Source organism: Euprymna scolopes, chromosome 37 (assembly GCF_053919585.1).
Source record: "Euprymna scolopes isolate OS-2025 chromosome 37, ASM5391958v1, whole genome shotgun sequence".
In the NCBI taxonomy this organism is placed as follows: Eukaryota; Metazoa; Mollusca; class Cephalopoda; order Sepiida; family Sepiolidae; genus Euprymna; species Euprymna scolopes.
This window is the reverse complement of record NC_136518.1, coordinates 7593866-7606963: the sequence shown is the minus strand read 5'-3', so window position 1 is coordinate 7606963 and position 13098 is coordinate 7593866. Positions and strand designations below refer to the sequence as shown.

Sequence of the window (13098 nt, the reverse complement as noted above, 5' to 3'; positions counted from 1 at the left end):
AAGTCCGAAGTTTAAAACCTTTTTTTTTAAAAAAAACACATTGTTTTTTTGTTTTGTTTTTTTTTTTTAATAAAACCTTGGTCCTTGCTCCTTTAATTGAAAAAAAAAAAATTAGGGCTTGAATTACATTTTTCGAGGAGTTATAAGCTTGGAAAGATGGGGTGGAATTATTCACTATTTTCACGAAATTTCTGACACTGCTACCACATCACCTTACATAAAAACATATGATATCAATGGTTATATACCTGAGAATCAAAACCAGGAAAAGAATATGCTGTTGTCATAGCCCTAGTTATTACACACTGAGAATCATATTCAGACTGCTGTTCTCATATTTCTGTATTTATTGACGAAGGGTTTCTGCTTTCCCACGCTCGACTGTCTTCGTGCTTAATAAAAATTGGTGATATTGTATCGTAGTCATTACATGTCAACACTCAAGACCCACACGTTGTATGCAGACAGTCGCAAGAAAACAAAAACAAGGAAAGAATTCGACTCATTTAATTTTTTTTATTTTTTATTTTATTTTTTATTTTATTTTTTATTTTTTTATTTTTTTATTTTTTTTTTTTTTTTTTTTTTATTTTATTTTTTTATTTTTTTAAATTTTTTAAATTTTTTTTTTTATTTTTTTATTTTATTTTAGTTTTTAATTTTTTTTTATTTTTTAAAATATTTTTTTAATATATTTTTTTAATTTATTTTATTTTTAGTTGAAACAACAGACATTTATTTACAGGTACTTCCAGAATAATGCCTTTTTGTTTGTTTGTATCCCAATATTCTTAATCTGCCATGATTAATATGTGGTACTCTGTCTTTGTCCGGGCCACATGTGTAACGCGTCTATTTCTGTTCTTCTCCGGCCATGTTTTCCTTTTTTTTTTTTTTCCTCATTCCTTGCTATGACATCATCTTGCTCACGGTTTTGCATATGCTGGCTGTTGTACAGCTGCTGCTGCTGCCGCCATACATGCGTCCGGGTTCTGTTACAACATTTTGGGAACATCATTGTAGTAATTTTTTGTTTTTTTAATTATTTTATTTTTTTTTTTAATTTATTTATTTAATTTTTATTATTCAATTTTCACCCAATTTACAGTGCCACTTCGGGGGTTACTATCAGGAACATGTTGCAGGGATATTTTAAACTACCACTAAAACCAAAATCTATAGATCATCCCCGCACATGGTTCCCCCTCGCCAAACTTTCACGAAAAACACTCGTCTAGCTGAAACCACTATCAATAATTTCTCACTCTTTATCTGTGCCTAAACCTAAACATAGATTCCATGAACAAAGCTTCTTTCTTAGAACTGCTCGCCTGTAGAACTCTATTCCGTTTGCCTGCTTTCCAGCTGACTACAATCTGATTGTCTTCAAGTCCAATGTAAACAAGTTCTTATTAAACCATCCCCCTAAGTAATCAAAGTTACAAAATTCCCACTAATGTTTACTACGCTAAAATCACAATGACTAATGTATACCCATTAACCCTTATCCTCGAGTGGCCTCTGGGTTTTGATAAATGGTGACACCCAATGTAAAAAGAAAAGAAAAAAAGTTTTTACACTTGAAAAAATATCAGCACATTTAACGCGTTTTTACAGTTATTGTAGCAACTCTAGTGCTAAATATTTACAGATATATAAAGAATCAGAATCTCTAATTGTATTGGAATCGGGAATTTAGTACGGAATCAGTAATTGTATAGAAATTGAGAAAAATATTGGAATCGTCCCATCACTAAATGTGGCTACGATTTATCCGTCTTTGTAGATAAGCTTCAACAAGTATGAAACAAATTAGAGCTAAATTACTATGCATGTATCGAGTTACTTCCCCTTCCCCCCCCCCCCAAAAAATTGCCAAATATCGAAACGTTAAAAAAATCATTTCTTCATATTTGTGCCTTACAAATCCAAAAATACTATTATAATATGTGTTCCTATTTACTTGCCTCCCCACGAGGGCAGAGTTAGACACAAGGTCGGTTTTTAATGTGGGGGAAAATCCAGCCGCCCCCCCCCCCAAAAAAAAAATGGGGCACTCTGGATAGGAACAAAAATAAAAATTGTCTCAGTCACGAAGGATCTCCCTCCCCTAGGAGGATAGAAAAGGTGAAAACGCAGCGTCATAACAGACACCACACTGTATTTCTCAGAATTGTCTGATCTATTCCCTGCTTCCTTTGTTCCAGCTCGTTTGACTCGTTTGTCTAGTGGTCTTCATTAATTTGTTGTTTTGATACTTCATTGTAATACAGCTTCTTATTCCAGTTGTTTCTTTCCAAGGACTGTAAGGTGGTGGAACTCTCTTCCTGCTCACTGTTTTCTGTTCTCCTACATCCTTCGGACTCTCCTGTCTTTGCAGCAATCAGATTTCGTTCTTGTTAGCTCCTTATATGAAGTGGCTTCATGCCTTGTCTCAAGCGATTTCCATTTTAAAAAATATCACGCCTTTTGAGGATTAAAAGCTGCTATAACCAGATGGGGGCTACAAAACTGACCCAACCACCTGTGAATGTGATCCTAGGCATTATATTCACCAGAGCTAAATCTCCAGATCCAACTATAAGGTCTTTGGTTCTCTCTGACTGCAAGAACATCAGGGTCGGAAAGTGGGTTGAGAAGTCAGTGGGCACTCTGACCTGCAAAAAATGGCTTGACAGCCCTGTCCTGGTGAGAGCGTCTGAGAGTATTACCAATAAACTAACCCCTTCTAAGAAAAGAGAAAGCAAAGCCTAGATGGGTGGACCTCCTAGAACTGCACAGACCTAAACTCCAACAGGGAGCAGATCATTATAGGAATGGTCTAGGGACCAAGGATAAAAATCCCTAACCATAGTTGGTAAAAATAGACTTCAATCTATGTCAGACTTGTCACTTGTTTTACAACTTTACCATTTTTTGTGTTCTACACCCCCTTCCTCTAATAGGCAAGAAACTTCAGACTATTCCTGACTTGTCCACCAAGTTGTAGTCCTAAATATCCAACAGTCTTTTATTTTTTTTTTTATTGACCTTTATGAATTTTTGAGATGAGGATTGGTTGTTTGTATTCGTTGGATTTATCGGACTATTGTTCTCATCTTGAGTGATTTTCACAACGTTTTGGTAGATGTAACCTTCGACCTTCTTCAAGTGTATCTTATCGAACTCTGGAATGTTTCTGTCAAATTCGGGAATTTGGATGGAATTTCAAACGGAACCCTTTATTTACCTCAAGTATGTAGCATGCTCTCGTTCCCTCAGCCATGACTGGATAGAGAGCCTAAGAAATTCGCAGTTGTATTTTTGGTTGCCCGCACTGAGAATTGAACCTGCAGGAGAATATCACTTTTTACAATTGATTTTTCCAAGTACTCTAATCACTGCATCACAGGCCCTTGCAAAACCATTCCCGAGTTCGACAAGATACACCTGAAGAAGGTCGGAGGTTACATTGACCGAAACATTGTGAAAATGACACTCAAGATGAGAACAGTAGTCTGATGAATTAAAAAAGTTTGGATTTTTTTTTTTTTTTTTTTTTTTGTTCAGTATCATGGAGAAACTTTAGTGATCGTCTCATCAGTAAATTTCCACTTTTTTCCTCATTCAGTGTTCTTAGCTTTTATTTTGATCGTTTCTCAAGTTCTAAAGAAACTTGGACAAAAAGGCCTTTAAGAGATTAAATATTTTAGACAATGTTTTTCTGGTCTTCTGTTACACATGTATAAAAATTATTTTGTGTGTGTATATATATATATATATATATATATATATATACTTTCACTTTCCCATATTATCTTTTTTGTATATACTTCGAAGGTAGGGATGTATGATCCAAGCATTATTGAAGTGTCCACTGTTTTACTTTTCATGTAGGCGTCTACACATAACCAAGTTTGTGTTAGGCTGTGCAAAGAATTGTGGGAAGTTTTTATATAGTAGTTGGGGTGCTATCAGCAGAGGAGGGAGGGGTTTAGTATCCTGGGAAGCGGGGGAGGGCATGCCAGTTCTGGGGTCAGTAACTGGAACGAGTTGTGCATGGGGGGGAGGGATTTAGGCTAGGCATTTGAGTATGTTGGTGCTGTTTTGAAATGCGATTTGATTAAGAGTAGTTTTTTTTTTAATTTTGATATAAATAGCTTCAAAAATTTTAAGCTTCTTTACAATAATTACGTGGTGTAGTATTTTTGTGTTGTTAACAAAAATTTTTCTGAAATTTTAGGGGTTGGGGGCAGTGATGTTTTTTGTGTAAATGTTGATAGCAGTAGATTCAAGATTGGCATAATAATGTGGTGGTCATGTGACCAACATAACTATTAATTGCATTGTTCTTATAGGAGTTATATTCTCCCAAGGGGCATTTGAAATGATAGATGACGTTGGTATGTTCTAGTAGTTTTAGCAGAGGGAGGAATTGTTTTTAATGACTAAGTTTTGTGTTTTAAACTTTTTATAGTAAATGATGAATCTAATGTTATTGTGTGCAGGGGAAACGTTTATAAGAATGATGTTTTTTATAGCGATTTCTTCTAACTTAAAGCCTGGATGCATTTTATTGCAGTAGAATAAGTTAATTGTATTGGAGTTATGATGCTGCGGGTGATTGCTGTTTTTTTTGTTTTTTTTACACGGTGGTCACTTATCAAGGCCCGGAAGCCACTCAGGAATAAGGGTTATTGCAAGTACAGTACGTTAGTTTGGAGATTTGATGAAGTGTTTACTTAAGGGGGCGGTTCATTAGGAATTTGTTAACGTTGGACTTGAAGACATCCAAGTTGTAGTCAGGTGGGAAGCAGGCAGATGGAGCAGAGTTCCACGGCGTGCAGTTCTAAGAAAGAAGCTTTGTTCATGGAATCCACATTTTGATTTAGGCACAGATAAAGAGTGGGGGAAATTTTTCACAGTGGATTCAGCTAGACAAGTGTTTTTCGTGAAGGATTGTTATTGGTGATGTTACTTACCTTCTGGAGCATGGATTTATGTGTTTGTCAACGATATAATTTGTGAAACCATTGTTGATGAGGACTTATATATATATATATATATATATATATATATTAATTACTAGCCTGGGTGCCCAGCATTGCCCAGGTGTTTGTAGGTGTGTGTTGAGCCAAAAAGAAAGTGGTAGTAGGCAGACAGGCTTGAACCCGTAACGCGAAGGAAGTGTTAAGTGTTCAAATTAAACATAGTCAACCAGAAAGATTATTTGCAGAAATGGTTTTGCTTTTAAACCTCCAACGAAGGTCGTTTTTAACGTGAGGGAAAAGCAGCTAAGCCAAAAAAAAGGGAGGCACTCTGGCAGTATCGAAATAAATAGTAATTGTCTCAGTATGAAGGGTTTCTCCTACATTGACCATGGACCAATTACAGAATGGATACTACCCGGGCAAAGGCCGGGAGTTGGTGGTTGCGTTCGATTAGTTTCACTTTATTCATACGAAAAAAAGACAAACACACAGCCAACATGATGGAACGGCAGGAATTTTTTAAGACCTAATTAAAAAAAATGAAAGAAATTGTGTCCGTTTGCAAATCTGAGATATTATTATCTAGGAAGTATGAGAAAACTTCTCCCGGAATCTAACCGATGCAAGAACGTTGACGCAAAAAGCCTTTCGTGGACATACACAAACACGCATGCTCATTTTTCCTTTTGTATATTAGACTAGCATGGGGTACCCGGCGTTGCTCGGGGTTTTGAAGGTATGTGTATTAAAAAAAAAAAAGAAAAGTTGGCCGGATGTTTGGAGGTGTAAAAGAAAAAAAAAATGTTTTGGTCAGAAGGTAGGATTGAACCCCAAAGCCTTGACGCGAAGGTGGAAAAAAAAAGCCAGCCACCTAACCATCTCGGAACGGGGGGGAGAGAGGAACTGATAAGCGTGTTCAGTTAAGGATTATAAAGCGAAATAGACAGGTGCGGGGAAGTGGCGTGATGTTTGACCTAGTTTTGCGCTGCAAGCCAGTTATGTTTCCCCCGCTTTTCGAGCTGGTAAAAGTCGGGCAAATTAAATAGACAGGCGACTCCCATTGTTAAGTCATAGATATTATCATTTAGACGTGATATAAAAAGTTTTTAAGAATGAGCGAGCCGACCGACCAGGCCTCGAAAAAAAGCCTTTTGCAGACATACACAAAAATCAAACGTACATACACACACATTTTCGCTTTTATATATAGATTAGTATGTCACTCTGGATTATAATAACACGACAGAGAGAGCTGACGACACATCTGGTGACATGACTAAGCAATTTTTCAAATATGTATGAACAAGAAAAAGACCCTTAAACTTAACACACAAGTGGATGATTGCTCTTTGGCTTTTGCCAGAACAGATACTACACTAATTCCACGCAATGCCCAGAATGATCGCTTTCTTTCAGTTTCGCTTTTTTTTCTTTTTTTTTTTTTTTTTTTTGTTGTTGTACAGAAAAGCCAAAGAAACACACGGCAAGTGAAAAAAATCGCGAGAATAGCATATAGAAGTTGCCGAAATTAAGGTACACTCAAACTCATTTCGTAAATCTTAGATATTATAATATACGGAGCATATTCCTCCACATTTTCACTTTTATATTATAGATTAGTATAATTATTATTTTTAATTACTACAGACACTAGTGTTTCATCATTTCAGGAATCATCAGTACAGGGACTCCATTAATCTGTGTCTTTTTTTTTACGGAATATCTTGTATGTTGTCTCTGTTTATTGATGGAATTTCAAAGCCGCTGAGAAAAAAAATAATCTCTTTGAGATCCATCACTCATTCAAATCCCAAACAAGACAATTCCAAGACATACCTAAAGGGGCATCCTAAATGGGGAGTTGTGTAGCAAGATGTCTGTTTCTATTACATTTAAATTTCTACGTGTTGGTACAGCCAGGAAAACTGAGAGAATTCTAACGATTTAAAAAAAGAAATTATTAGGATAGAAAGCCTTCTGTCATGTGGAGACTTCTACGGAGAAGAGATAGGATTTTGCCAGTCGTTGGGTTGGTTAGGTGTATTTCGTCGTTGTGTGGGGGGGGACACTTAGAAAAACAAGCACAGGGATGCCACATTACGGTGATGGGACAGAGGCTGGAGTTACAGTTTAGAATCTATCAGATTAAAGGTTTTTTTTTATTTTTTATTTTTTTTTTACGTTTATCCTTTTCTTTTTTCTTTTCTCTTTTTTCCTTTTCTTTTCCCTTTTTCCTTTTCGTTTGTCTTTTTCTTTGCTTTGTATTTTTCTTTTCTTTTCGTTTTTTCTTTTCGTTTTTATTGTCTTTTTCTTTTCTCTTTTTTTTTTTTTTTTCAAAACTCAAAACTGAAACGCCAGTCAGACTATAAACATACTATAAACATTGTCTACATTAAAAAAAAACCAAAAAAACCATCTATGAAAATAAACAAATATTTTGTCAATAAAAAAACAACCTTTGTTGATTTCATCCTTGGTGTTTTTAAAAATTTTTTAGATAAGGATTGCTAATTTGTATTATTTAGACTACTGTTCTCATCTTGAATTTTAATCTTCGTTTTCATAACCAGTATACCTGTCAGTGTACCTGGTCTCTATCTCTTTCAGGTATTGATGAAATCTCTTCCCCTGTTCGTCACTCATTGAACCCCGGTTCTCGGGGAAACCGGTCCATATGTGAAAATAGGCAGCGCATCTTAACACTTATGTTGCAGCCCAGGTTTCTGTTGTTGGCCTTATTGTTGCCAAGAAAGCTGCCGTATCTGATGATCATCAAAGATGTCAGTTTTCAACTTCTCCATGATCATTCATGGGAAAGTTTGGCTGAAGTAATACAATGGTATCGTGGGGTCTGTGTTCGTGCCAGACGTTCCTAAAATGAAAACATTTTGTTATGCAAAGCGGCAATTTACAAAACAAATAAAGGATACGACCTTGGAAGTTCCACAGGTCCTGCTAGTTTATAGAATAATACATTTCTTCTACAGAGACAATAAATAAATAAACCCTTGCCGCCCCTGAAAAATAAGATATTATATACATATATATATATATATATAGAGAGAGAGAGATTTGTAAAAATGTATAAATTATTTTTATTGATTTTCAAATCGAGAGAAAATATATTTGCCCTATCTATTATGCTTTATTTTTGTGCTCAGAAACCCAGTTGTCGTCTGCCAATTTCATTATGTAATCACAACAGGAAGAAAAAGAGGAGGAGACCTGTGAATAGGAGGAGAAGGAAGAGGAGATCCTATGAACGAAGAGAAAAGAGAAAAGAAAGCTTATAGACAAGAGAGGGAAGAGAAAAGATAGAGAGAATTTATAAACCGGAGGGAGGGATAGAGAGAGATAAACCGTATATATACATAGAGAGAGAGATAGACCATATATATAGAGAGGGGAGTAACAAGAGTCGTGAGAGCTTTGTGCTGAGGAGCAAAGGTCGGAGGTGGAGAAGGCATATAGCCAAAGACGAAGGCAGTGACGGCGGCGGCAAAAGCTACAATAGCTAACATGGGGCGACCGACTCTCGTGCGTGTGCGCTTAATGAAAACATGAGTGAGGAGGAGTGGAGATGACAGACGAAGCGAGAAGAATCATTACGTTTACGACAGACCAGTGATTTAATATAAGTTTCAAGAACGAGGATTTGGAGCAAGCAACGCGCGTGCATAACAATTGTACCTATTTACTATGCCTCCCCACGGGACAGAGTTAGACACCAGGGTCGTTTTTTAACGTGGAGAAAAGGTACAAAAATAAAAAATTGTCTCAGTCGTGAAGGATTTCTCCTCCATCGAAAGAGAACAAGAAATAGGAGTGCAGCAATGCAGCATCTGAAGAACAGATACTACACTTTGATCTTGTCCCGAAGGCCAAGTTGTTTGAAGGAAAGCGACTGAATCTAAACAAATCAAAGGAAAGAAATCTAAAAAAAAAAAAAAAAAAAAAAAGACATATTTTAAAAGGAAATCCGTGAGTTATCCATCCAGAACTTTTCGTCTCTCTTGCATCTCTCTCCTGTAATTTATGATCCATCTTAAACAAAGCAGACAAACTTTTTTTCTTTAATATGAATATGGACTGTTTCATGTTGGTTATATATTTTTCTCTCGATAAAATTTGAATGGCATAAGACTATTTTACTTAGTTACATATTTTTTTCTTTTCTTTTCTCGAATGTTGTTTATTTTTATATAAATAAAAGTTTGTTAATTTTTCATCAGTATTTGTCCTCGTTATTCCTATGTGATTTCGTTGTCCAGTACATTTCTTTTTAATGTCTTCAAAACGGTTTTCCCTTTCCCATACCAACGTATTACTAAGGAACATGGGAAATTTCTTTTCTTTTACATCTCCTTACGTCATCCATCTCTACAGTTCCCAATGGGGCTTGGATATGGCGTAACAATATATATATATAATTCTCGTGCCAATCGTTTAGTGGCCTGGGTGTAGAGGTTTAATTGAGGCAAACGTAGCTCTGTAGTTGGTTTCGAATCTCCCGACCGGCGGGAATTGTCATCCTAGCTGATGATTATGTAAACATGAAACATTAGTGCCTGTAGGTATAAAAGAAGAACTATTCATTATCTATCTATATAGCTATAAAAGTGAACGTGTCTGTGAGTGTGTACATTTCCCTACGCAATAACTCTGTCAATTTTTAGTCTAAAGTCTCAAAATTTGATATACAGGGTACTGAGATATGGGAAAATCTATGTGATCGGTTTTCGGCCACAACTTTGGCTGTTAATGGGTCAAAGTTTAACGATTTAACCTTTGAGAACTCTACCAAACTCCTCCGCCTATTTTGGGTCTAAACACTTAAAATTTTAGATATATGTTCTTTGGACATGGACTAAACTTTATAATTTGATTTTAGTCCAAAACAATAAATGCTAAGGGATCAAAATTGGGGTCAAAGTTTTTTTTTTTAAATTGACCTCCATGGTCTCTACAAAATTACTCAGCCAATTTTTGGTCTAAATAATTGAAATTTTACATAAAATGTATTCAGACATAGGGCAAGCTTTTTAATTTGTTCCTGGCCTAAAATTTGGCTGCCAAGAGGTCAACGTAAAAAAGAGTTTACATTTGCGGTCTCTAGGTTTAAACATGTGAAATTTTACATAAAAGGTATTCAGATATGCAGCAAGCTTTTTAATCAGTTTGCGAAAGTTTTGCTGCCAAGAGGTCAAGGTTGAAATAGTTGACCTTTGCAGACTCTACCAAACTCCTCCGACAATTTTGGGTCTAAACACTTGAAATCTTAGATGTAGGTTACCTGGACATGGGTCAAACATTTAAATTTAATTTGAGCCCAAAACAATAAATCCTAAGGGGTCAAAATTGGGGTCTACGGTCTCTACCAACTTTTCTCTATGGTAGTTAAGAAAGCCTATTATATAGAACTAGCAGGGCTACCCTGCGTTGCTCGGGACCGTATAAACAATGAAAAAACAAAAGCAGATATTGAACATATGTTTTATTCTTAGGGGAGAGGAATCTTTCATCTCAAGTTTTAGCGTTACAAACAAACATTTGTCTTTTATATATATAGACTAGCAGGGCTACCCGGCGTTGCTCGGGACCGTATAAACAATGAAAAAACAAAAGCAGATATTGAACATATGTTTTATTCTTAGGGGAGAGGAATCTTTCATCTCAAGTTTTAGCGTTACAAACAAACATTTGTCTTTTATATATATATAGATAATGACAGGTCTTTTGGGGGCCCCCCTCGAAGATAACTGATCAGTTGACAAACTTCTAGTGGTCCGTTTGACGTGAAATTTCGATATTTGTCATCCGGGTGATGGGGCTTCGATATGATTCCAAATTTGTCAAGTTTGGTTCCGTCTTTCAAAAGTTTTAGCGTTACAAACAAACATACATACATACACACAGACGTTTGGCTTTTATATTTATACTAGCAGGGCTACCCGGCGTTGCTCGGGACCGTATAAACAATGAAAAAACAAAAGCAGATATTGAACATATGTTTTATTCTTAGGGGAGAGGAATCTTTCATCTCAAGTTTTAGCGTTACAAACAAACATTTGTCTTTTATATATATATAGATAATGACAGGTCTTTTGGGGGCCCCCCTCGAAGATAACTGATCAGTTGACAAACTTCTAGTGGTCCGTTTGACGTGAAATTTCGATATTTGTCATCCGGGTGATGGGGCTTCGATATGATACCAAATTTGTCAAATTTGGTTCCGTCTTTCAAAAGTTTTAGCGTTACAAACAAACATACATTCATACACACAGACGTTTGGCTTTTATATATATAGATATATAGATAATGACAGGTTTTTTTTGGGCCCCCCTCGAAGATAACTGATCAGTTGACCAACTTCTAGTGGTCCGTTTGACGTGAAATTTCGATATTTGTCATCCGGGTGATGGGGCTTCGATATGATACCAAATTTGTCAAGTTTGGTTCCGTCTTTCAAAAGTTTTAGCGTTACAAACAAACATACATACATACACACAGACGTTTGGCTTTTATATATATAGAAGAAGACATTATCGTACATATGCACACTTTTAAATATATACATAGGCACATAAAGTTATGAACAGTAGATAGGGCCCGAGCAAAGCCGGGCTGAACTGCTAGTCTATATATATAAAAGCAAAAATGCGTGTTTGTATGTATGTATGTGTGTTTGTATGCTCGCAAAAACTTTCGACATTGTCATTATCATGTTAAAGTTCTAACCTTCGCCCGACAAATATCGAAAAATTGGCCAAAAACATTAATTCCTTCACCCTAAAATCATCAGTTTTCTACAGGGAGGGGTCAGCAAAAACCGTCCTCTCATGACAAGTTCGTTTCTACGCGTGCGCAAATGCCGTCGGAGCATGATTTAGTTTAAATATTTAAAAAAAACGATCTAATTTCGTCGACGTCGTCTTAGCTCAGATGCTTAGAGCGCGGCCTGATTATCAGGTGTAGGTTTTGGGTTCGAATCGTGGTGTGAGATGTCCTTTTTTTTCGATTTTTTAAATGTTACTATTGAAACAGGGTTATTTAAGCCAGTTTTTTTTTGTTTTTATTTTTTAGATTTAAAAATTTAAACAAATTTTCTGTTTCATTTTTCCATCACATTCGCGTGTTCTTTTTTGTTTCTCCGATTTTTACATTTAACATCGTTCGTTTGCCTTACGTTAGTTTTTTTGTGTCTTTTTTTATTTTTTTAAGTTTAAACATTTATTTTTTTTTTAAATATTTACTTAGCTTATTCTTATGTTTTGATTACCCCACCCCCGCCCGAGCACACACACCTCTAAACACCCGGGCAACGCCGGGTACCCCGCTAGTATATATATAAATGGGAGTTTGCTTGAAGCATTGCTGGTAAAGATATATGGAAGAGCATAAGAAGGTTGTTAGCAATGCAGGAAGTCGAGTTTTGAAATGGTGTGCCGTATCAACAAAAATAGACAAATAAACAAATGATAAAAATAATGATAATAAATAAATAAATATTATGTATCAATATATCCAAATGACACAATACCGAACTTGTAAATTTTTTTTTTTTTTTTGAGTATTTATTTTCCAAAACCAATCACAAATACAAATCAATAAATATGGACTTACTGTTTGAAATAAATGGGATGATAGAAGTCTTTAATATTTCGAGAATACCATCTATATATATATGTATTTTTCTCTGAAGTCTTTTCTAGAAATGGGATGATTAAGGGAGGAGGGGGCAAAACTGTCTGCGTTTTTTTTTTTTTTTTTTTTTTACTCTGTGCATGCGTAAACGAATGAAACCTTGCTTCAATTTTCCACATTTTTCATTAATACTTTGTGCGTTCCTAATCTATATATCTATAGAAGTGAACGTGTCTGTGTGTGTGTGTATGGAGAGAAACTTGAATGTGTATCTGTGTGTATGTGTGTGTGTGTGTATGTGTGTGTATATGGAGAGAAACTTGAATGTGTATCTGTGTGTATGTGTCTGTGTGTGTGTATGGAGAGAAACTTGAATGTGTATCTGTATGTATGTGTCTGTCTGTGTGCTTGTGTACATTTCCCTACGCAATAACTCTGTCAATTTTCAGTCTACAGACTCGAGATTTGATATACAGGGTACTGA

The 13098-nt window shown here is 35.7% G+C and overlaps 1 protein-coding gene and 1 long non-coding RNA gene across 9 annotated transcripts in view; one reads left to right on the top strand and one right to left on the bottom strand.

Moving 5' to 3' along the window:
* The window catches only part of LOC145261064 (hydroxysteroid 11-beta-dehydrogenase 1-like protein), a 321599-nt gene extending 312403 nt beyond the window's left edge, over window positions 1-9196 (top strand). For 7 of the 8 annotated variants that reach the window (XM_080119226.1, XM_080119227.1, XM_080119228.1 and 4 more), the window contains one exon: window positions 7578-9196. In XM_080119226.1, coding sequence (XP_079975352.1) covers window positions 7578-7846 — 269 coding nt within the window. In that variant the 3' untranslated portion in view covers window positions 7847-9196. The remainder of the gene's footprint in view (window positions 1-7577) is intronic. The other variant, XR_013864399.1, reaches the window with a different exon arrangement.
* Window positions 5518-13098, bottom strand: part of LOC145261067 (uncharacterized) — a 92372-nt gene continuing 84791 nt past the window's right edge. Inside the window, exon 2 of the long non-coding RNA XR_013864401.1 lies at window positions 5518-7842. This is a non-coding gene — a long non-coding RNA (uncharacterized LOC145261067). The remainder of the gene's footprint in view (window positions 7843-13098) is intronic.